Source organism: Bombina bombina, chromosome 2 (assembly GCF_027579735.1).
Source record: "Bombina bombina isolate aBomBom1 chromosome 2, aBomBom1.pri, whole genome shotgun sequence".
Lineage (NCBI taxonomy): Eukaryota > Metazoa > Chordata > Amphibia > Anura > Bombinatoridae > Bombina > Bombina bombina.
The window spans coordinates 279323370-279348811 of NC_069500.1; the positions used below are offsets into that span (position 1 = coordinate 279323370).

Genomic DNA, 25442 nt, shown 5'->3' on the forward strand with positions numbered 1-25442 from the left:
TAGTTAAAAGCGATTCTAGGAAGGCACATATGATAATTTATAAGCCCTTGAAGGCCGCCTCTATTTTATTTACTTTTCACAGCAGGGGAGAGCAAGCTCATGTAGGCCATATAGATAGCATTGTGATCACTCTCGTGGCTAGTGGCAGACACTGCACTAATTGGCTAAAATGCAAGTCAATAGATAATAACTAAAAGTCATGTGATTAGGGGCGGTCAGAAGATGCTTAGATACAAGTTAGTCACAGAAGTAAAAAGTGTATTAATATAACAGTGTTGGTTTTGCAAAACTGGGGAATGGGTAAGAAAGGGATTATCTATCTTTTTAAACAACAAACATTCTGGTGTTGACTGTCCCTTTAATGATGCAGGTAACTTTTTTGTGTTTTAGGGGTGCACAGGTTTAGAGATCCAGGAGTATTAACAGCAGGATTTTAGAATTGTGGTCAAAGGAAAAGCACAGACAATACTGGACAAAGTTTAGAAATAGTTTTGTACTGAAAACATTGGAATGTTTAGTACAAAATCACCTGCAGTTTTGCACCAGCTTTTAGCGCCCCTTATGGTCTAGAACCGTCCCTTTGCCAATTGTCACATTTTGTAATGTTTTATAACGTACAAATATTTTTAGGATTATGGTAATATAGAGTTACATTTAATTTGAGTTGTAAAACATATCACATAATTATTTTACCAAAACCTCCATATATTTTGACAGATAATTTTAAAGAAAAGAAAAAAGTCTCACAATTTTCATGAATATAATATTAAGCTTCAGTAGGTTTCCATTATTTAAAGGGACAGTGTATTCTAAATTGTTCTCCCCATTAATTTGTTCCCAATCATCCAGTTTACGCGCTGGATTTGTAAATTGTTTACAAATCGTGAATTTACTTTTATTTCAGCATTTAAAATAGCTGATTTTTCCTGTGGTATCCTTACCTATACTGAAAGTTTCTATACTTAAGTATAGGCTATAGAAAAGCTTTGTAAACATAGCCAGCAGAAGAAATTACACTCTCTGTTGGAGGTAGGAGAGATGCATAATAAAATATTATTTTTCAATTGTTCTCTCTAAGTATTGGGCTTGGTATGCAGACAAAGATAATATAATATAAAGAAGCATGCGTATATACAGAAAATTATAAGATAAGGAGATAGGATTTCCCTGCAAGCTGAACCCATTTAAATGAGTTGTGGTGTAAAAGAACAAAAACAGCTAATTCATATACAAGAATAACCCCAAAGAAGCAATTTATCATACATTTTAAACTCTGCAGCTGGTATAACAAGTTATTGGAAACAAATTAAGGGAAAAACACTTTTACAGCACGCTGAACCTTTAGCCAAACAGTTTGATATTTCAACTGGCTGTCCAGTAAAATGTAAAAAAACTGAATACAAGTTATGGCTTCAAAGTCCCACCTACCCAGGGTCGGCTCCAAGGGGGGGCTTTGGGGGGCAATGCCCACCCAAATAGAATGCTGTGCCCCCTCAAAAAATATTGATATAATCATATGCTTTAAAAATAATAAATAAAATAATGAATTGTTATGTAATGCTGCATGCTGGGAGCGGAGTAAGCTGCCAAACTGTAAGGTCGCATCACGCATCTGCAAGAGCTCCGTGTCTTAACCTCTTATTTGGAATTGGAAGTTAGAGACTTTTTGGTCTTGTCTTTAACCCTATTCATTTTACCTAACTATCGTGAGTTACTCATTTTCTTAAACAATAGACCATAACAAGAAAATTATTGTATCATATAAATATAAGTCTATAAATTGCTACCGGTTTCTATCGACGCCTCAAAAGTGCACTGTGATCTTAGGCCGGGCCTAAGATCACAGTGCACTTTTGAGGCATTGATAGAAGCGGTAGCCATTTACAGACTTATATATATAAGATACAATCATATTCTTATAGGTTCACAGTACATAGGTTGTATTAAGTAGCCTTATATCCGTTAGTTATTGCGAAACAGGTATAGCTAAATCTAATCTACAAAATGACCAGTACCTGAAAACCTAGTATCCTCACTGCTATTGCATACAAAGGGGTTAATTATATTTGGGGGTTTGGGGTGCATGGCTGTTTAGGGGACATTATTGAGATTTGAGAATGAGTTTAAGGGATTTGGATAATGGTGATTAAGGGGTGAATTGTTTTTAAGGAGCTATTGCACTGGGGGTCTCAAGTTTAATGGTTTTAATGCAAAATATGTAGGTCTGCTCTTATTTTGACTCTCATACATGCTTTGTAAATGCGTGCCCCCTCGTGAAAAATAAATGCCCCCCCATTTCATTCATTCTGGAGCCGACCCTGCACCTACCTCTTTCTTCTGAATAACCAGTATTTTTGTGGAGGACAAATAACAAACCTATCCCTCATTACAGAGTCATTGCTTTCCACTGAAGCTGTATTTCGCATTTTACACTCACTGCATTTCAATGTTTTATCCAAACAAGTCCATTTGTAACAGACAAGCACAACTTTTGTTTGCATAATACCCACACAGAGAAAAAAACCACCATATAGAGAGCAAAAGAGAGTTTTTTATTTGTTTTTTATTTGAGATGGTCATTTCCTTTGTGATAAATAATCACACATTTCCTAAATATTTATATTAAAAACTTTATTGTTCTACATTTAACCTTTTAATGCCATTATGGTGTTCTATTCCATCCAGGACAGAATAGAACGTCATAGCCGTTTGGCTGTCCTGAAGCCAACGGCGCTTCCTGGATGTGATCGTGGTCTGGAGGGCATGCCTAGCGTCATAGGAACGCCACCCTGACCCAATCCCATAATTGAAATCTCGCAATCGCATGATTTCAATTTGTCTACATCGGAACAATGCTACACAACATTAGAAAAAATTACCCTGTCATGAAAGGGTAATATCAGTTTTCCTTCCCATAACTCAAATCTTTAATATCATATAAAATGAAAAAATATAAATGGCTAGATTACGAGTTTTGCGTTAGAGGCTATGCGGTGCTAACGAGCAGTTTTCTCTCACAGCTCACATACCTGCAGCGCTGGTATTACGGGTTTTAATAAACCCGGCATTAAAAGACAAGAAGTGAGCGTTGAGAAAAATTTTGCTCCTTACCGCACTACAATACCAGCGCTGCTTAAGTCAGCGGTGAGCTGGTGTACGTGCTCGTGCACAATTTCCCCATAGGAATCAACGAGGAGAGCCGGCTGAGAAAAAGTCTAACACCTGCAAAAAAGAAGCGTAAAACTCAGTAACGCAGCCCCATTGATTCCTATGGGGAAATAAAATGTATGTCTACACCTAACACCCTAACATGAACCCCGAGTCTAAACATCCCTAATCTTACACTTATTAACCCCTAATCTTCCGCCCCAACATTGCCGACACCTTCATTATATTTATTAACCCCTAATCTGCCGCCCCAATGTCGCCGCCACCTACCTACATTTATTAACCCCTAATCTGCCGCCCCAACGTTGCCGCCACTATAATAAACATATTAACCCCTACACCGTCTGGATGAAGACTTCTGCCCTTCTGGGGGACCACTTCGCCCGGCTTGGATGAAGACTTCTCCCGGCTTCGTTGAGGACTTCTGCCCGGTGGGATGAAGACTTCTGCCTATTCCTTGAGGATGGATGTCCGGTCTTCAGAACTGTAAGACGATCTTCAGGGGGTTAGTGTTAGGTTTTTTTAAGGGTGTATTGTGTGGGTTTTATTTTTAAGGTTAGGGTTTGGGCCTGCAAAAGAGCTAACTGCCCTTTTAAGGGCAATGCCCATCCAAATGCCCTTTTCAGGGCAATGGGGAGCTTAGGTTTTTTTAGATAATATTTTATTTGGGGGGTTGTGTGGGTGGTGGGTTTTACTGTTGGGGGGTTGTTTTTATTTATTTTTACAGGTAAAAGAGCTGATTACTTTGGGGCAATGCCAAGCAAAAGGCCCTTTTAAGGGCTATTGGTAGTTTAGTTTAGGCTAGGTTTTTTTTTTTGGGGGGGGGGGGGCTTTTTTATTTTGATAGGGCTATTAGATTAGGTGTTATTAGTTTAAATATTTGTAATTTGTTTATTATTTTCTGTAATTTAGTGTTTGTTTTTTTTGTACTTTAGCTAATTTAATTTAGTTTAGGTAATTGTATTTAATTTAGTAAATTTATTTAATTATAGTGTAGTGTTAGGTGTTATTGTAAATTAGGTTAGGTGTTATTTTACAGGTACTTTTGTATTTATTTTAGCTAGGTAGTTATTAAATAGTTAATAACTATTTAATAACTATTGTACCTAGTTAAAATAAATATAAACTTGCCTGTAAGATAAAAATAAACCCTAAGCTAGCTACAATGTAACTATTAGTTATATTGTAGCTAGCTTAGGGTTTATTTTATAGGTAAGTATTTAGTTTTAAATAGGAATAATGTAGTTAATGATAGTAATTTTATTTAAATTATATTTAAGTTAGGGGGTGTTAGGATAGGGATAGGGGTTAATATGTTTATTATAGTGGCGGCGACGTTGGGGGCGGCAGATTAGGGGTTAATAAGTGTAGGTAGGTTGCGGCGACATTGGGGGCGGCAGATTAGGGTTTAATAAATATAATGTAGGTGTCGCGATGTTGGGGGCAGCAGATTAGGGATTCATAAATATAATGTAGGTGTAAGTGATGTTGGGGGCAGCAGATTAGGGGTTAATAAATATAATGTAGGTGGCGGCGATGTCCAGAGCAGGAAAAATAGGGGTTAAAAATTTAATTTTGGTGTTTGTGATGCGGAAGGGTCTCAGTTTAGGGGTTAATAGGTAGTTTATGGGTGTTAGTGTACTTTTTAGCACTTTAGTTCTGAGTTTTATGTTACGGCGTTGTACCATAAAACTCTTAACTACTGACTTTTCAGTGCGTTAGGGATCTTGACAGGGTAGGGTGTACCGCTCACTTTTTGGCCTCCCTGGACAGACTCGTAATATCGGCGCTATGGAAGTCCCATAGAAAAAAGACTTTACGAAGTTTACGTAAGTCGTTTTGCGGTAAGGTCAAAGAAGTGTGCGGTGACCCTAAACCTTCAAGACTCGTAAAACCAGCGGATGTAAAAAAGCAGAGTTAGGACCTCTTAACGCTGCTTTTTTACCTTAACGCACAACTCGTAATCTAGCCGATAGTAAATTGAAAATGACAATCTTTTTTTTTGCCACATTTTATGTTGCAAATGAATAGGTATAAATTATATAGCTATAAATATATGTAAATTTGTAGTCCACACAAGCTGGCGTGTATTTCATGGATTTTGCAACCATGCCCATCCTACGTGCTGCAAAGAGTTTGATTTCTGCAGGAACTCATTTATATATATTTACCCCTATCCACAGCAAAAAAATAACAAGGGGTGTGTCACTAGAATACAAAACAATGATTCATTTATCATGAAATATTTTGTCCCTTTACTAAGACAAATGTTTATGGCCAATGACAGAAAAACATTTTTTGTCCTTTAAGTGGAACATAACATGCAAATGCAAGAGTAGCTAAATATTAAGATTTGTGAAGGTCAGTGCTAAAAATAGCTGGATCTTAACAACAGAAAAAAAAAAAAAAATCTTTTTAGTTTTAATTTTGATTAGAGCCACAAGTCGTTTTTTTCAACAGGCATTTTTCAAGATTTTTTTCAAGAGGCATTTTTTCTGAACTACATATGAAAAAGCAGCCCAGTGATTTGTTTTCCTTTTTAAATTTAAATGGAAACACAGCAGTAGCATTGGCTGATATTTTGTTTTGATGCTCAATAGTTGCTAGTTTTGAATGAGCATTAGTAGGCAGTACCAATGGCAAATAGTAGGAAGTAAACCAATATTGATATTTTAGTTTCATTCTAAATTGAAACAGCTTTTATTTAGGCAAAATCTGTATTAAATGCTGCAATCTTATGGGGATGACAGAAATTGTTTGAGTAGAGTCCCTTTAATTTTGCCCATTCAGATTCAATGCTGCTTTTTCATCCTTCCATATTGCAAACTGTTTCTGGTACTGAGACTCCTGAAATGTTTTTTCCACGTGCTGTGCAAATGTTGGATTTGTTTCTTCTAGGGCATTGATAAGCTTCAGAATAAAAGGTGTCTTTTCCCTTGGGAGATAGTTCTTTCCTGGTCTCAAGGGTATAACAGAGTTATATTTATGAAGTTTATTGATAGAATTGATTAGGGTGGCATGAAACTGAAACTCACACCATCTCTCTCTCACAAAATTTTCAGTTAGTAATATTATCGTCCATGCAGAACTATTCACAGCATCCTCCAGAGTTTTCATAATGCTCTGTCCTGCAGGCAACTCGGCAAATATGATGCCAGGTTGGATGTGAAACGTATCTTGCAACATGTCCTTAAATCTCAGTGCTTCCAGTATATCAGTATTAGCATGTAGAATAACAAATTTGTAGAATACATCTGTCTCTGATGCACCATAGTTCGGCTCCATATGGATCTCAGATTCCTTTTCTTCTGCTTTATTACCAGGGATGGATGAATGGTATTGCTGTGATTTTCCTGTTTGCTTTTCCGGACAGGGAGGATTTCTGCAATCTTTACGTGAATGACATATTCCCATCATAGTGTAAAGCTAATTGTGTTTTTAGGAGACACCTGTAAAAATACATATTTTACATCAGGTAATTAATATTTAGTATTTAGTAGCCACTGTCACATATTAATATGCATAAAAAGCAATTTAAAACAAAATTGGATTCATACTTGAGGGGACTTTTTTATAAAATAACTTTAAACTTTAATTTATATAAACTTCAGGCACTGAACAAGCAATCACTGTGCAGCATGTATGAAAGTCAGTGGTACGTATTTTATATAGTTATGTATAAGGAAGCATCTTAAAAGAGAGGAGCCATGGTTCACCCACTAAATGGGTTTGTCAAGCCCTGATTTAAAATAAACTTTCTTTAAAGACATTGAATTAAACGTGGTCATAGGAAATTAATTGATTGTGGTGGACATTTTGAATAATACAAATTAAGGATGTTTTATATAAATCCAAATGCAAAGCCATATCAAGATGTTCTTAAGTTTATGAATGAATAACCACACTCATTTCGCAGATGGAATATTCATACTATGCTGCTAATTGTAGCTATTATCTTGTTGTAATTTAATTTGTCCCATAATACTGTATTCAAACTAAAATGATATATTTAATAACTGTAAATAACATTGTTTTCAATGAAAGCACAAGAAATTCATTTTAGCTAGGTGTCATCTGATTTTAGTAACACTTGCACATTTTTTTTAACATTGTATGCAGCTAAAAGCCGTACCTTCTTGATATGAGGCAGAGGCGTAACTAGAAACCACAGGGCCCAGGTGCAAGAATCTAAGACCCCCCTACCCCACCGAAAAAAAAGGTGAATTTGATAAAAAAAAAAATTACATTTAGCACAGAAAAAAAATGTTAATCAGATTACATATCTGCAAAATGAGGTACCCTGTGCCTACAGTGTGTGAGATGGTCTGACCCCCTATTACTGTATATAGTAATACTTTTTAACCCACCAGTACTGTATAAAGTGAGTTAGTGACACAGTCTGTAATCCGCCGGTGAGATGGCTGGCCTGACCCTACCCGCCCAAGTACTTTATAAAGTGACCGCAGTCTGTGATATGGTCCAGCCCCCCATACTGTATATTAGGGTTGCCTCCCATCCCTTAAAATACAGAACACTTATAAGTTACACATGCTGCAGGGTGTGCAGGGAGGAATATGAATAGTGCTGTTCAGAAACACAATACATGTTCCTCCCTGCACACCCTGCAGCATGTGTAACTCATAAGAATCCAGGAACACATGGCTGAGGTGGCAACCCTAACTGTATATAGTGGTACTATATAGTGACACTGTTTACCCCCTGCCCCCCCATGCTGTAGTAACAAGGTCTGTAATTTGCTGGTTCCACAAACATACACACACACATGCATAAATACACACACAGTCACATACATACACACACACACACACATAAACACCAATGGGTAAAACAGAAACACTATCCCCTGTAGTCAGAGACACAAGTGAAGCATCATGTCAGACTCACATGATATCAGTGCAGGCAGTGGCAGGTCAACGTTTAGTTTTTTAAAATTTATTTTAATTTATTTTTTTAAGCTGGGCCCCCACCCTCAGGGGCCCTGTCGCAGTTGCGACCTCTGCACCCCCTGTAGTTTCGTCCCTGATATGAGATAAAAGCTGGAAACCACTGACACTCTTTCATTTAACAATGTGTCTATTTAAAAAAGGACTACCATTGTAATAAAAACATCAAAAACAAGTTTAGTAATAGACAGTAGCGAATTACATTTAAATATGAAATCATGACAAAAGTAGGCCTATGCCCGTGAATATGGAAAAGAGGAGGACACAATACATTGATATAGAGCCACATACATGAAAATTAAAAACATGTTTTTACATAGTTTTTAAGCCTAAGGCCGTAACCCTAAAATTAGGTCGTTTTGTTGTGTAAACCATGACTAAAAAATATTAGAATTTTTTTCTGTAATGAAAATGACCAAAAAAATAAATAAAGAAAAACTAAATAAATAAAAACCTCTGTTAATAATAAAAACTATAATGTAAAGAGATTGTATTTTCGTTAAATAATGTAGATGAAACAAAAATGCCGCAAACTGATAACTGGGCAATTAGATATGAGGATTGACAACAGGGTATTGCACTGAATACAAGAGAGGCTCATGTGAGAATTAGGAAGCACTTAAAGGGACAGTCAAGTCAAAAATAAACTTTCATGATTCAGATAGGGCATGTAATTTTAAACAATTTTCCAATTTACTTTTATCCTCAATTTTGCTTTGTTCTCTTGGTATAAACCTAGGAGACTCATATTCAAATTTCTTAGTCCTTTTTTTCACAACTAGAGGGTGTTAGTTTATGTGTGCTATATAGATGCTATTGTGCTCACGCCCATGGAGCTACCTAGGAGTCAGCACTGATTGGCTAAAATGCAAGTCTGTCAAAAGAACTGAAATAAGGGGGCAGTCTGCAGAGGCATAGATATAAGGCAATCACAGAGGTAAAAAGTGTATAATTATAACTGTGTTGCTTATGCAAGACTGGGAAATGGATAATAAAGGGATTATCTATCTTTTTAAACAATAACATTTTTGTAGTTGAATGTCCCTTTAAATAATATCCACTCTGGTGATGATTGTTCAGATTTAGCGAGGCACTTTACTTTGAGCACAATCAGGATGTATCCACATTTAAGTGGCAAATAATAGAATGGGTTCGAAGCTCACCCAGGGGTGGGGATAGGATATGCTTATTAAAAACAAGAGCCCCCCAGGGTTTTAATATTGATGGGGATATTATTAATTTTGGGAAATAGATTTTCCTAAGTTAATTATAATGATATATACGATAAATACGTGTTATACAATGCATTTGCTGTTTCTTCTCTCTCTTATTTACTTAACATGAGTGTTATATATGCTTACGATGTTACTTTGAGATTTTATCATTATAGCATGTGTTATCATGTTTCCATTATTAAGAATTTGTTTAATTAAATGTGTTCCTCACATTTGGTGAGATGAAACCAATATAGCTATTTTATTAAGGCTTATGATTCTCACATACCATCATTATATTAGTTTATGGTATCATATACACAGCTATGCATACACAATGCTTTGAATTAGCTATGTGACCCGTGTGCCAAACTGTATCCATTTCATATCTTACTTGAGGAGTTGTTAGCAGTAACCAATCATGCATTTTCAGCTATTTAATAAAGGGGTATGGATTGATTAATCATGTCTATGACTAAGGTACTACTAGCCGAAACGCGTAAGACAAATTGTGATAATGTCTGTCACTTCTATGAAGTTTTTCATGCATTATCCGGTAATTTTTTACTTTTTTGACTGAATAAAAGGAGTGTTTTTCTTAAGAAGCTCCCTGGTTTCCATGTTTATTGCACTGAATAATGCATATATTTTAGAACTTTAACAAGTACTTTAATTATTTACATTTAATTACAACTAAGGCTGTTTTTGTCAAAACTATACAATATTATAAAGACTAAAATGTGACTAGAAATCAGGCGCTGTTTAGTCAGAAGTTTTTACATTACAACTAAAAAACACTAAACCAAAACCATTGACAACCTTATCAAGTGCTTTTTATTCTGCTCCCATGTTCTCAAGTTATATAATGTTTGCAGAGAAATGCTGCAGCACCTTTATAGTGTCTGCAAAAATCATCTGCACTATTTAAATACAGTATATGTGTTTGTGATATTATGATGGATGCTAATCTTCTGCTCCATCAATTTGTCTATCTACACTATCTATCCATCTAACAGCTGAATTTGTTAAACAGCTTGCTCGAGTTCTATCAAAATGCTACATATTATTTTTTTTGAGGATCCCATATATACGCCCTTACCTGTTTTTTATTCTTCAACCTGAGTTTATGGAAAGACTGATAACTTATTGCTTAATCTTTTTTTTTTTTTTTTTTTAAGGAGAAGTAAATAAGGGAGACTAAGTGTAATTTTGACAAATTCCCCATAGGAAATTGACCAATTACACAGTATTTACTGAAAAAAAACTCACTTTATTTTACATTTTGATACAGTTTGGTATAGCAAAATTCTTCATAGAAATCATTTTCATTCACACATTCTATCTTAAAATATACAAAACTCTGCAAATCTTTGAATTCTATTTCTCATTTAAGGCACAGTGGGAGAAAAGACATTAAGGGCCAGATTACAAGCATTATTTAATGCTCCCGCTCGAGCATTAACTGCACTAGAAGTAAGCCTTTTGCGCGTATGGGTTGTACTTGTATTACAAGTTGAAAGAAAACTGTTTTCGCTTGTGCGCTTCCCCGTCGTGTGTAAAAAGCCGAACTTAGAATATTGCACTCAAAAAAGGATTCCCCCATAGAAGTCATAGGAGCAAAAAACACCCTACTCACGTGCAAACATGATCGCATATACTCAAGTGCACTAATCCGACATGAAAATATGAATATTTCACAGCCCAATGTTCTTCACTTAGAATAATATGATCTATCTGAGTTTTTTGCCTCAGGATAAAAGATCTAAGGGTAAATCTAAAGCTTCTAATCATTTTCGTTCTTTTCGACAGAACAAGGAACAGAAAACCAATCCTTTCCCTAAAGACTCTGGTTCCAATTGGAAACCTTCTTCAAGTTGGAATAAATCCAAGCCTTTTTAGAAACCAAAGCCAGCCCCCCAAGTCTGCATGAAGGTGCGGTCCTCGATCCAGTTCAGCTGGTGGGGGGCAGATTGAAATTATTCCAAGACATTTGGGCAGATTCTGTTCAAAATCAGTGGATTCAGAGTATTGTCTCTCAAGGGTATTGAATATAATTCAGAGTAAGACCTCCTGTGAGAAGATTCTTTCTTTCTCACGTTCCAGCCCCCCAAGTCTGCATGAAGGTGCAGTCCTTGATCCAGTTCAGCTGGTGGGGGGCAGATTGAAATTATTCCAAGACATTTGGGCAGATTCTGTTCAAAATCAGTGGATTCAGAGTATTGTCTCTCAAGGGTATTGAATATAATTCAGAGTAAGACCTCCTGTGAGAAGATTCTTTCTTTCTCACGTTCCATCATCGTTTAATTCAGGGGGCCTCTTTTGTTTGTACCTGGACTGTGATCACAACAGATGCAAGTCTTTCAGGTTGGGGAGCTGTCTGGGGATCTCTGACAGCACAAGAGGTTTGGAAACTTCAAGAGGCGAGGTTACCAATCAATATTTTAGAACTCTGTGCTATTTTCAGGGCTCTTCAGGTTTGGCCTCTGTTAAAGAGAGAACCATTCATTTGTTTTCCGACAATATCACAACTGTGGCATATGTCAATCATCAGGGTGGGACTCGCAGTCCTCTAGCTATGAAAGAAGTATCTCAGATACTTTCTTGGGCAGAATCCAGCTCTTGTCTAATTTCTGCGGTGCATATCCCAGGTGTAGACAATTGGGAAGAGGATTATCTCAGCCGTCAGACCTTACATCCAGGGGAGTGGTCTCTCCATCCAGATGTATTTTGTCAGATTGTACAGATGTGGGGTCTTCCAGAAATAGATCTGATGGCTTCTCATCTAAACAAGAAACTTCCCAGGTACCTGTCCAGGTCCAGGGATACTCAGGCAGAGATGGTGGATGCTTTAGCAGTTCCTTGGTTTACCAACCTGCTTATATCTTTCCGCCTCTAGTTCTTCTTCCAAAAGTGATCTCCAAGATCATTATGGAACAATCATATGTGTTTCTGATAGAACCAGCATGGTCTAACAAGTTTTGGTTTGCGGATCTTGTTCGGATGTCCAGTTGCCAGCCTTGGCCACTTCCTCTTTTTCTATCAGGACCTCAAATCGTTAAATTTGAAGGTATGGAAATTGAGCGCTTAGCGCTTAGTCATAGAGGTTTCTCTGACTCAGTGATTAATACTATGCTACAGGCTTGTAAGTCTGTTTCAAGAAAGATTTATTATCAAGTCTGGAAGTCCTATATTTCATGGTGTTCTTCTCATAAATTCTCCTGGCATTCTTTTATAATTCCTAGAATTTTACAGTTTCTTCAGGATGGTTTGGATAAAGGTTTGTCTGCAAGTACTTTGAAGGGACAAATCTCTGCTCTTTCTGTTTTATTTCATAGAAATATTGCTAAGCTTCCTGATATTCACTGTTTTGTTCAGGCTTTGGTTCATATCAAGCCTGTTATTAAATCAATCTCTCCTCCTTTGAGTCTTAATTTGGTTTTGAAGACTTTGCAGGCTCATTCTTTTGAGCCTATGCATGCTTTGGATATTAAACTACTTTCTTGGAAAGTGTTGTTTCTTTTGGCTATCTCTTCAGCTAGAAGAGTTTCTGAATTGTCTGCTCTCTCTTGTGAGTCTCCTTTTTTGATTTTCCATCAGGATAAGGCTGTTTTGCAGACTTCGTTTACATTTCTTCCTAAGGTTGTGAATTCTAACAACATTTATTATTATTATTATCGGTTATTTGTAGAGCGCCAACAGATTCCGCAGCACTATAAACAAAGGGGAGTACAACAAAACAATTATAGGGTAGAGGGCCCTTCCAAGAGTTGCACTGTTGTAGTCAGCTCTTAAGAAGGTGATCTACAAACAGCTTACATGCTAAGCGCGTTCAGGGGATGGCAATGAAGGAGTGAAACTGGTATAAAGTAAGGTTAGCATAGGTTGTATGCATCCCTGAAATGTAGAGTCTTTAGGCAGCCCTTGAAGCTTTTAAAACTAGGAGAGAGTCTTGTGGAGCGAGGCAGAGAGTTCCACAAGATGGGAGTCAGTCTGGAGAAGTCCTGTAAATGGGAGCACAATGAGGTAACCAGAGAGGAGGAGAGTAGGAGGTCATGAGCAGAGCGAAGGGGACGGGAGGGAAAGTATCTGGAGACAAGGTCTGAGATATAGGGGGGAGCAGTGCAGTTGGGGGCTTTGTTTATCAGAGTGAGAATTTTGTGTTTGATCCTAGAGGCAAGAGGAAGCCAGTGAAGGGATTGGCAGAGAGGTGCAGCAGATGAAGAGTGATGTGTAAGGAAGATGAGTCTGGCAGAGGCATTCATTATGGATTGTAAAGGAGCTAGGCGGCAGGTGGGGAGACCAGAGAGGACAGAGTTGCAGTAATCGAGGTGGGAAAGAATGAGAGAGTGGATTAAAATCTTAGTTGTGTCTTGTGTAAGGAAGTGTCTAATTTTAGAGATGTTTTTAAGGTGGAAGTGGCAGGCTTTAGCCAAGGACTGAATGTGAGGAGTGAAAGAAAGATCTGAGTCAAATGTGACCCCAAGACATCGGGCATGCGGGGTAGGGGTAATGATGGAGTTGTCGACAGTTATAGAGAGATTGGGGGTGGAGAATTTTGAAGAAGGGGGGAAAATGAGGAGCTCAGTTTTGGAGAGATTTTGCTTGAGGTAGTGAGAGGACATCCAGGAAGAGATGTGAGAAAGACAGTTAGTGACACGGGTTAGCAAGGAAGGAGATAGGTCTGGGTGTTGTCGGCATACAAATGATATTGGAAACCGTGGGACTTTATTAGGGAACCTAGTGATGACGTGTAGATTGAGAAGAGAAGGGGACCAAGGACAGAGCCTTGCGGTACTCCGACAGAAAGTGGTGACGGGGCAGAGGAGGCCCCAGAGAAGGCTACACTAAAGGTACGGGTTGACAGGTAGGAAGAGAGCCACAAAAGGGCTGTGTCACAGATGCCGAAGGATTGGAGGGTTTGGAGCAAAAGAGGGTGGTCAACAGTGTCAAAGGCTGCAGTAGGGAATTTAGTAAATTGATACAAATATATCAATTTTAATTTTTCTACTTCAAATATTGCATAATTTAAATATTGCAATTAAAGAGAGCATTATAAATACTATTGCAAATATATGAGTTTAAATTTTTCTAGTTCAAATATTGCATAATTTGAATTATGCAATATTTGAAATAGAAAAATTTGAATCAAATATTACATTTAAAGATAGCATTAGAAATACCATTATATTAAACAAATGTTAGAATGTTGTACAAACATTCGAAATTCTAAACAAATTTATGTGTTAAAATTAATTATTTTTTTTTTCGAATGTTGCAAAATATTCGCCCATCTTTAGTCATGACTGCAGCGGCTCAATAATTTCAGTATAAGAAAGCTCAGCATTTTCTAAAAACACGGTTTCAGAGTTATGATATATATGTTTGTGGCATTCCATGGGCATAATTTGTATAACAATGAGGAAACCTCTCGGGTATATGTTCTAAATAATACATGCAAGCTTAGGTAAATATTTTCACACATACATGTGTCGCCCACTCTTTCCTTTGCAAGATGAACATTTTTAAGAAATATACATCATTAACTGTGAAAATAAGTTTGCATATAGACATGTTACAAAACAATTAATTTTCAGATTTACAAGACACACATTATATGTTATGTAAATGTCTTTTGAAAATATTCCCCTTTCATGCTGCTGAGATTCATATTCATTAGCAAAGTACTCATAATCTTCTAAGGTAGTGAGCCCTATATTTCTCTGGAAGCCACATCACATATTGTCTGTATGATAAGGCTAAGCCCACTTTTTTTTTTTTATAAGATTTCACCTGGTGAGCGCTTTGCGACACTGGTAAGTCAGAAATTAACATTTATGGTCAGACACAGTGATCCTTTGATTATTGGGCCCTATGTGAGCTGTATAAACTTAAAATGGTAAATTACGTCCTGGGTCAGCCACACAATATTTAGAAATTGCATGGGAACATTTTGCTGGTCTGTTTTGGCAGCTGAGTTTGTTAGAAAACTAAGTAGTGTAGGTTCATTTATTTTAGTTATTATTAAAGGAAATGCATAATACATTTTTAGACATATATTTTCTCATGTTAACATATTTCCTTATGATTCCGGTTATAAAATACGCTGCAGCATCAGACAGACTCAGAAATGAAACCTTAGTAAACACTGCTGGTTTATCCACCAATTTATTGGAAACTAGAAAGCCCATTCCTTGTAAGCGAGGTGTTAAAATGCTGAGCCGGAGGGGCCCTGGAGCCGTACCAGAATCATCTGCAGCTGTCTCCTGTTTCTCTACAGTTTAACCTCATCTCAACTCATTTTCCATTTAGGTTTTGTTTTGTCAATGTATGGTGCACCTTTTAGTTGCAATGATATAGGTATATAAAACCCACATAACGTATATTTTAGCCAAGCTAATACAGAAAAGGAATTAGAAAGGAAATAAAAACAAACAACAGCATTATTAAAACTTTTACGTCTGAGTCATCTCACACCTTTGTGCAGAAGATATTTGTAGTCTTTAAAGTTTGATGGATTTAAACAGCAATTTCACTTCTTTTCTGTGAGTTATGCAGACAAATTATAAGTTGTTGGGTTTTTAATTTTTTAACATTTAAAAATGAACTTTATTTTGCAGATATTCCCAAATCTTGGAAAAGCCACCACACAAAATGAAAATGCCAAATACTTTGTGTTCATCTTCTTAAAACACCAAAAATGTAGGATTATATATCTATTTTTTCAATAAAAAGGATATATTTTCAAATTAGAATCTAATATCTAACCACACATTTTAAAACTATACAATACTCCTTATTGATTCACCAGCTGTGTTCTGCTCGCTAGCTAGGGTCTGTAATGCAAACAAATGTTCTGACAATTTAGATAATGAAAGTTTTACAATGTCCCTTTAAGAAGTTTTAAATGAGAACAGCTGGAACACAGTTATTACTGTAGAGTGGTTAAAAATACACAAAACAGTACATTTTACCTCCCAACCATTCCAGATATTGTGGGGCTGTCACAGGTTAGGAGGCATGTGCACTATCCCTCCTGCAGTTTCTCCAGTCCTAGTAGATCTCCTGGTTTCCAGTGACTTCCCATCTCCACCCACAGCACACCCAGACTCCACCCAACAATGCCCATGATGCATCATGCGCCGCCACCCTTGTCACAACCCCGCCCACAAAACATGTCCCCCACACATCTTTCCTGGAAAACCACCTGGAATGTTGGGAGGAATGGTATATGGTTATTTAACAATAATGTAAAAATAAATATGTGTCAGGGAGAGAATTGTTCTCTTTGTTTTATTGTTTTCTCTAATAGATGTTATAATCAAAATTTGTTTTAAATTAGGTTACAATATACTGGTAGATTGTTACAATAGAACAATGGAGCCAGTAAGACACAGCTCCTATGAATTTGCATCTTGCTCCTAACTTTATTGGTTAAATTGTATTTATCTAAATGCTTTAGTTTGGTTCATAAAAAAAAAGTGTGGAGCTTGGTTCATGGGATTTTCTGGCTAACACCTATTTAATACAAATTTGTCAAGCTCTGCTTCTACAGAGTATTTAAATGTATTAATGAATATGTTAAAGGGACATAAGTTGTACAAAGGTTGTAAAGGTTATTCAGCCCCAGCATGCTACTGTGCAACAGATGCTACAAATTACTTGCTTAGTATTTAGCCAGCTGTTTTGGCCTTTCTTATTCTTTTTTTTAAATGCTGAGATCTGCATCACGTTCTTTGTTACTAACTGTACGGTATGCAGGCAGGGAGGTATGCTCTGTACACTGTACAGCCCTAAGACGCTTCCATGTCTCATAGGAAAAAATGTTAAGAAGTGAAGTATGCATATCTATCTATCTATCTATCTATCTATACATAAATATATCATACAGACATCCCAACCTGCAAAAACTAATTTCAGGGAGGTGCCCCCCCCCCCCGTGCACCCCCCCCCATGCCCCCCTGCCCCAATTCAGAATTCCTCAGTGCTCTGATTATGAAATAGTTAAAAATGTTATCACAAAAAGTGAGAAGTAAAAAAAAAAGACAAGATGAACCTTGCATGTATAAATATATTGTACAGACTCCCATAATCTATATATTGACTATAGAGATTATGGGAGTCTGTACAATATAGAGATTATGGGAGTATGCACAATATAGAGAGTATGGGAATCTGCACAATATAGATACTTTTGGAATCTGCACAATATAAAGAGTATGGGAATCTGCACAATATAGAGAGTTTTGGAATCTGCACAATATAGAGAGTATGGGAATCTGCACAATATAAAGTTTGGGAGTCTGCACAACATAGAGAGTATGGGAATCTGCACCATATAGAGAGTATGGGAGTCTGCACAATATAGAGAGAAGGGAATCTGCACAATATAGAGAGTATGGAAATCTGCACAATATAGAGTGTATGGGAGGGAGTCTGCACAATATAGAGAGTATGGGGGGTGCACATCTCACCTCTATATATAACAGGTCTGCTGCTGTCTCGCACTGCACTAGAGTTCAGGATCAGGAAGGGGAAGAAAAGTCCAGAGAGGAATGCAGTAACTATTTACATTGAGCTACAACAGAACAGTGACAACTACAGGTAGAAATGAAAAGTGCAGGCACAAATTTGATTTTCTCTGGCTCTGCTCTTTTCGGGATCTTATGTTTACTTTGCGGGTGTCAGGGAGCTGCTATTTCAATGCGGGAGACTCCCAGAACTTCCGGGAGAGTTGGGATGTCTGCATCATACATATATATTTCTATATATATCTCTATCAATCTATAGATATATATAAATATATACACACACACATAAGAGCCCGACTGTTCTGTAGATCACCTTCTTGAAAGGTGATCTACAATGGTTGGCAATTCTTGGCAGGGCCCTCTAATTTGGTGCATAATTTGCCTCTTAAATGCTACCTTGTATATTACGTCATGTCTATAGCTCTGTGGAATCTGTTGGTGCTCTATAGATAAAGGATAATATATATATATATATATATATATATATATATATATATATATACAATAATAGTGTATATATATATATACTGTGTGACCTCTGATGAAGCGCAGGTACACCTGCGCAAAACATGTCAGGTGTTTCTTTTGTGTGACTATGTCCTATACTCTGGATGAATAAACGTTACTAATTTACCAGCACTTGGATCATCTGAGCAGTGTTTGCTTTTGTTGCTTTATTTATATATATATATATATATATATATATATATATATATATATATATATATATATACAGGTAGCCCTCAGTTTACACCGGGGTTAGGTTCCAGAAGGAATGGTTGTAAATCAAAACCGTTGTAAATTGAAACCCAGTTTATAATGTAAGTCAATGGGAAGTGAGGGAGATAGGTTCCAGGTCCCTCTCAAAATTGTCATAAGTAACACCTAATACATTATTTTTAAAGCTTTGAAATGAAGACTTTAAATGCTAAACAGCATTATAAGCCTAATAAAATAATCGCACAACACAGAATATATAATTAAACTAAGTTAAATGAACAAAAACATTTGCTATGCAGCATTATAAACCTAATAAAATAATCACACAACACAGACTTCACTTGCATTTTTCTGCAAACAGTTCTTTCTATGCATTCCAATCTGGACTGATTCATAGACAGGAAGATCTTGTTCCTTTGAAATCTGCTCGATAGCTCAGGTCTGGTTAAAATGATTAATTTCAGCTTGCTTGGCTTTGATGCAACACAAGCGGACAGCTCCACCTACTGGCTATTTTAATAATAGCACTGCTTCTCAATGCTTTTCAATAGCAGTCACATGACTGGAAAAAAAGGTTGTTATTCTGAAACGGTGTAAATTGAACCGTTGTAAAACGAGGGCCACCTGTATATATATATATATATATACACAGTATATATATTTGAGGTCCCTCAAAGAATTTTAGAAAGGCAAATTATGACAGAGTTCTGCATGTACAGGACAGACACATACGTTGCAATATATTGCTAAAAAAAAGATATTTTGCATTAATTCTCTTTATGCCATTGAATTTTTAATCATTAGGCCTTTAGACCATTAGCTGAGTAGTATTAAAGTGTAATAATAGGTGTGCAAATTTCCGTGCTGAATTTGAAAGAGCCAAAGGCAACACTGGCTATGGCGAACTAAATTCTGCAGTGGGATATTGGTTAAAACTCAATACTGGGGTACGGCACACACATTATACAGTACTAAGGTTTACTGTCCCTTTAAAATAATTTCTGTTGACCTGTTCTCCAAGTAAAAAAAAAAATAAAAAAAAAATGGGCCCCTCGTTTTTAAAGCTAAAGTATAATGAATTTATATATGATTGCATCTATTTAAAGGGACATAATACTCATATGCTAAATCACTTGAAACTGATGCAGTATAACTGTAAAAAGCTGACAGGAAAATATCACCTGAGCATCTCTATGTAAAAAAGGAAGATATTTTACCTCACAATCTCCTCAGCTCAGCAGAGTAAGTTCTGTGTAAAAAAGTTATACTCAGCTGCTCCCAGCTGCAGGTAAAAAAAAATAAAAAAATTAAGAAATGAACAGCAGCCAATCCGCATCAGCAATGCTGAGGTCATGAACTCTTTTACTGTGATCTCATGAGATTTGACTTAACTCTCATGAGATTTCATAGTAAGCTTCCTTTACCTGATTGGTGAAATAATATGAGAGTGCACAATGCTCATCCCTTCTGCTGTCCTAGGACAGACACACTAAAATGCTGCTTAGAAATCCTTTACAATGGGAGGTGGCTACTGAGGAACTTTTGAGGTAAAATATCTTTCTTTTTTACATAGAGATGTTCAGGTGATATTTTCTAGACAGCTTTTTACAGCTATGCTGCATCACTTTCAAGTGTTTAAACATTTAGGTATTATGGCCCTTTAAATAATATTTATATGTATATATTATTGCATCCATTTAACTAAATTAGTTATTGTAGGTCAATGGTTATCTGTGGAGCACGTGACTTTATCTAATATTCATGCAACACTCTTGACATATTTTTAAATGCCCATGAAGCTACAAGTAACGTAAAATAACCAGCAAATATTCTATACAGAAACTGTTTGTTTTTTTAAAGATGATGCACTTGTACAGCTTGTGTAGAGGCAGAGCACCACCTTGTGACAATATTAAAGAATCTTTCATAAGACCCTCAGTGGCTCCTGCTATTTTTCGAATAGATTTAGAGGATCGATTAAAATTCCACTGACAGAGCCATATATTTTCAATTTTACTGTATCACCCTGCAAGGGTTGTGAAATATTAGACAAGGAAACTATAGTAAATATTAAAAAAAAAAAATACTTATAAAATAACAGTATTCCGTCCACTGAGTGGCAGCTAAATTTGAAAGGGCTAGTATGCCTCTATACATTACAAACATGTCTTAGAAAGAAGTGACACTGCACATGTACTACTCTATGTTACTTACAACCAAGGAGGTTAACACCCCCAACCACACACACATACAACATACGCATATACATATACACACACATACACACATACATATACACACACATACATATACACACATATACACACACACATATATATACACACACACATACATATACACACACATATATACATACAGACATATATATACACACACACATACAACATACACACATACATATACACACACATACACACATACATATACACACATATATACATATACATTCACACATATATATATATATACACACACACATATACACACACATGCACATACATATACTGTACACACACATACATATACACACACACATATATATACATACCCACACACATACATATACACATATATATATATATATATATATATATATATATATATATATATATATATATATATACATACATATATACACACACACACAGAATATCCTCTTCCCCAACAGGAAATGGCAAAGAGTCCCAGCAAAGCTGGTCACATGATCCCTCCTAGGCTCCGCCCACCCCAGTCATTCGACCGACGGACAGGAGGAAATATATATAGGAGAAACCATATGATACCGTGGTGACTGTAGTTAGAGAAAATAATTCATCAGACCTGATTAAAAAACCAGGGCGGGCCGTGGACCGGACACACCGTTGGAGAAAGTAATTTATCAGGTAAGCATAAATTCTGTTTTCTCCAACATTGGTGTGTCCGGTCCACGGCGTCATCCTTACTTGTGGGAACCAATACCAAAGCTTTAGGACACGGATGAAGGGAGGGAGCAAATCAGGTCACCTAAATGGAAGGCACCACGGCGTGCAAAACCTTTCTCCCAAAAATAGCCTCCGAAGAAGCAAAAGTATCAAATTTGTAAAATTTGGCAAAAGTGTGCAGTGAAGACCAAGTCGCTGCCTTACATATCTGGTCAACAGAAGCCTCGTTCTTGAAGGCCCATGTGGAAGCCACAGCCCTAGTGGAGTGAGCTGTGATTCTTTCAGGAGGCTGCCGTCCGGCAGTCTCATAAGCCAATCGGATAATGCTTTTAAGCCAAAAGGAAAGAGAGGTAGAAGTCGCTTTTTGACCTCTCCTTTTACCAGAATAAACAACAAACAAGGAAGATGTTTGTCTGAAATCTTTAGTAGCCTCTAAATAGAATTTTAGAGCACGGACTACGTCCAAATTGTGTAACAAACGTTCCTTCTTTGAAACTGGATTCGGACACAAAGAAGGTACAACTATCTCCTGGTTAATATTTTTGTTGGAAACAACTTTCGGAAGAAAACCAGGCTTAGTACGCAAAACCACCTTATCTGCATGGAACACCAGATAGGGCGGAGAACACTGCAGAGCAGATAACTCTGAAACTCTTCTGGCAGAAGAAATTGCAACCAAAAACAAAACTTTCCAAGATAGTAACTTAATATCTACGGAATGTAAGGGTTCAAACGGAACCCCTTGAAGAACTGAAAGAACTAGATTTAGACTCCAGGGAGGAGTCAAAGGTCTGTAAACAGGCTTGATCCTAACCAGAGCCTGAACAAATGCTTGAACATCTGGCACGGCTGCCAGTCTTTTGTGAAGTAAAACAGATAAAGCAGAGATCTGTCCCTTTAGAGAACTTGCAGATAATCCTTTCTCCAAACCTTCTTGTAGAAAGGATAGAATCTTAGGAATTCTTATCTTGTTCCATGAGAATCCTTTAGATTCACACCAACAGATATATTTTTTCCATATTTTATGGTAAATTTTTCTAGTTACAGGCTTTATAGCCTGAATCAGAGTATCTATCACAGAATCTGAAAACCCACGCTTTGATAAAATCAAGCGTTCAATCTCCAAGCCGTCAGTTGGAGGGAAACCAGATTTGGATGTTCGAATGGACCCTGAACAAGAAGGTCCTGTCTCAAAGGTAGCTTCCATGGTGGAGCCGATGACATATTCACCAGGTCTGCATACCAAGTCCTGCGTGGCCACGCAGGAGCTATCAAGATCACTGAGGCCCTCTCCTGATTGATCCTGGCTACCAGCCTGGGGATGAGAGGAAATGGTGGGAATACATAAGCTAGGTTGAAGGTCCAAGGTGCTACTAGTGCATCTACTAGAGTCGCCTTGGGATCCCTGGATCTGGACCCGTAGCAAGGAACCTTGAAGTTCTGACGAGACGCCATCAGATCCATGTCTGGAATGCCCCATAATTGAGTTATTTGGGCAAAGATTTCCGGATGGAGTTCCCACTCCCCCGGATGGAATGTCTGACGACTCAGAAAATCCGCTTCCCAATTTTCCACTCCTGGGATGTGGATCGCAGACAAGTGGCAGGAGTGATCCTCCGCCCATTGAATTATCTTCGTCCCTTCTTTCATCGCCAGGGAACTCCTTGTTCCCCCCTGATGATTGATATATGCAACGGTCGTCATGTTGTCTGACTGAAACCTTATGAATTTGGCCTTTGCTAGTTGAGGCCAAGCTCTGAGAGCATTGAATATCGCTCTCAGTTCCAGAATGTTTATCGGGAGACGAGACTCTTCCCGAGACCATAGACCCTGAGCTTTCAGGGATTCCCAGACCGCGCCCCAGCCCACTAGGCTGGCGTCGGTCGTGACAATGACCCACTCTGGTCTGCGGAAGCTCATTCCCTGTGACAGATTGTCCAGGATCAGCCACCAACGGAGTGAATCTCTGGTCTTTTGATCTACTTGAATCGTCGGAGACAAGTCTGTATAATCCCCATTCCACTGTCTGAGCATGCACAGTTGTAATGGTCTTAGATGAATTCGTGCAAAAGGAACTATGTCCATTGTTGCAACCATCAATCCTATTACTTCCATGCACTGTGCTATGGAAGGACGAGGAACAGAATGAAGTACTTGACAAGAGCTTAGAAGTTTTGATTTTCTGACCTCTGTCAGAAAAATCCTCATTTCTAAGGAATCTATTATTGTTCCCAAGAAGGGAACTCTTGTTGACGGGGACAGAGAACTTTTTTCTTTGTTCACCTTCCATCCGTGAGATCTGAGAAAGGCTAGGACGATGTCCGTATGAGCCTTTGCTTTTGACAGGGACGACGCTTGAATCAGGATGTCGTCCAAGTAAGGTACTACTGCAATGCCCCTTGGTCTTAGAACCGCTAGAAGGGACCCTAGTACCTTTGTGAAAATCCTTGGAGCAGTGGCTAATCTGAATGGAAGTGCCACAAACTGGTAATGCTTGTCCAGAAAAGCGAACCTTAGGAACTGATGATGTTCCTTGTGGATAGGAATATGTAGGTACGCATCCTTTAAATCCACGGTAGTCATAAATTGATTTTCCTGGATAGTAGGTAGGATCGTTCGAATAGTTTCCATTTTGAACGATAGTACCCTGAGAAATTTGTTTAGGATCTTTAGATCCAAAATTGGTCTGAATGTTCCCTCTTTTTTGGGAACTATGAACAGATTGGAATAAAATCCCATTCCTTGTTCTCTTATTGGAACTGGATGTATCACTCCCATCTTTAACAGGTCTTCTACACAATGTAAGAATGCCTGTCTCTTTATTTGGTTTGAAGATAATTGAGACCTGTGGAACCTTCCCCTTGGGGGTAGTTCCTTGAATTCCAGGAGATAACCTTGAGAAACTATTTCTAGCGCCCAAGGATCCTGAACATCTCTTGCCCAAGCCTGAGCAAAGAGAGAAAGTCTGCCCCCCACTAGATCCGGTCCCGGATCGGGGGCTATCCCTTCATGCTGTTTTGGTAGCAGTGGTAGGCTTCTTGGCCTGCTTACCCTTGTTCCAGCCTTGCATTGGTTTCCAGGCTGGTTTGGGTTGTGAAGTATTACCCTCTTGCTTAGAGGATACAGAATTAGAGGCTGGTCCGTTTCTGCGAAAGGGACGAAAATTAGGCTTATTTTTAGCCTTAAAAGACCTATCCTGTGGGAGGGCGTGGCCCTTTCCCCCAGTGATGTCTGAAATAATCTCTTTCAAATCAGGTCCAAATAATGTTTTACCTTTGAAAGGAACGTTAAGCAATTTTGTCTTGGAAGACAAATCCGCTGACCAAGACTTTAGCCAAAGCGCTCTGTGCGCCACGATAGCAAACCCTGAATTTTTCGCCGCTAATCTAGCTAATTGCAAAGCGGCATCTAAAAAAAAAGAGTTAGCCAATTTAAGTGCTTGAACTCTGTCCATAACCTCCTCATACGAAGATTCTTTACTGAGCGACTTTTCTAGTTCCTCGAACCAGAAACACGCTGCCGTAGTGACAGGAACAATGCATGAAATTGGTTGTAGAAGGTAACCTTGCTGTACAAAAATCTTTTTAAGCAAACCCTCTAATTTCTTATCCATAGGATCTTTGAAAGCACAACTATCTTCGATAGGAATAGTAGTGCGTTTGTTTAGAGTAGAAACCGCCCCCTCGACCTTGGGGACTGTCTGCCATAAGTCCTTTCTGGGGTCGACTATAGGAAATAATTTCTTAAATATAGGGGGGGGGGACAAAAGGTATGCCGGGCCTTTCCCACTCTTTTCCTTCTTGGGAACAATAATAGATTCCTTAGAAATGAGGATTTTTCTGACAGAGGTCAGAAGATCAAAACTTCTAAGCTCTTGTCAAGTACTTCATTCTGTTCCTCGTCCTT

General features: G+C 37.7%; 1 protein-coding gene across 3 annotated transcripts in view; it reads right to left on the reverse strand.

Annotated features, from left to right (window-relative positions):
* Nucleotides 1-5832: 5832 nt before the first annotated feature.
* The window catches only part of TICAM2 (TIR domain containing adaptor molecule 2), a 46722-nt gene continuing 27112 nt past the window's right edge, over nt 5833-25442 (reverse strand). The window contains exons 1-2 of one of the 3 annotated variants that reach the window (XM_053701569.1): nt 17818-17867; nt 5833-6617 (exon numbers count right to left, since the gene is read on the reverse strand). In XM_053701569.1, coding sequence (XP_053557544.1) covers nt 5941-6585 — 645 coding nt within the window. In that variant the 5' untranslated portion in view covers nt 6586-6617; nt 17818-17867 and the 3' untranslated portion in view covers nt 5833-5940. Of the gene's footprint in view, nt 6618-16317; nt 16391-17817; nt 17868-25442 lie in introns of those variants that run through there. The other 2 variants (XM_053701568.1, XM_053701571.1) reach the window with 2 other exon arrangements.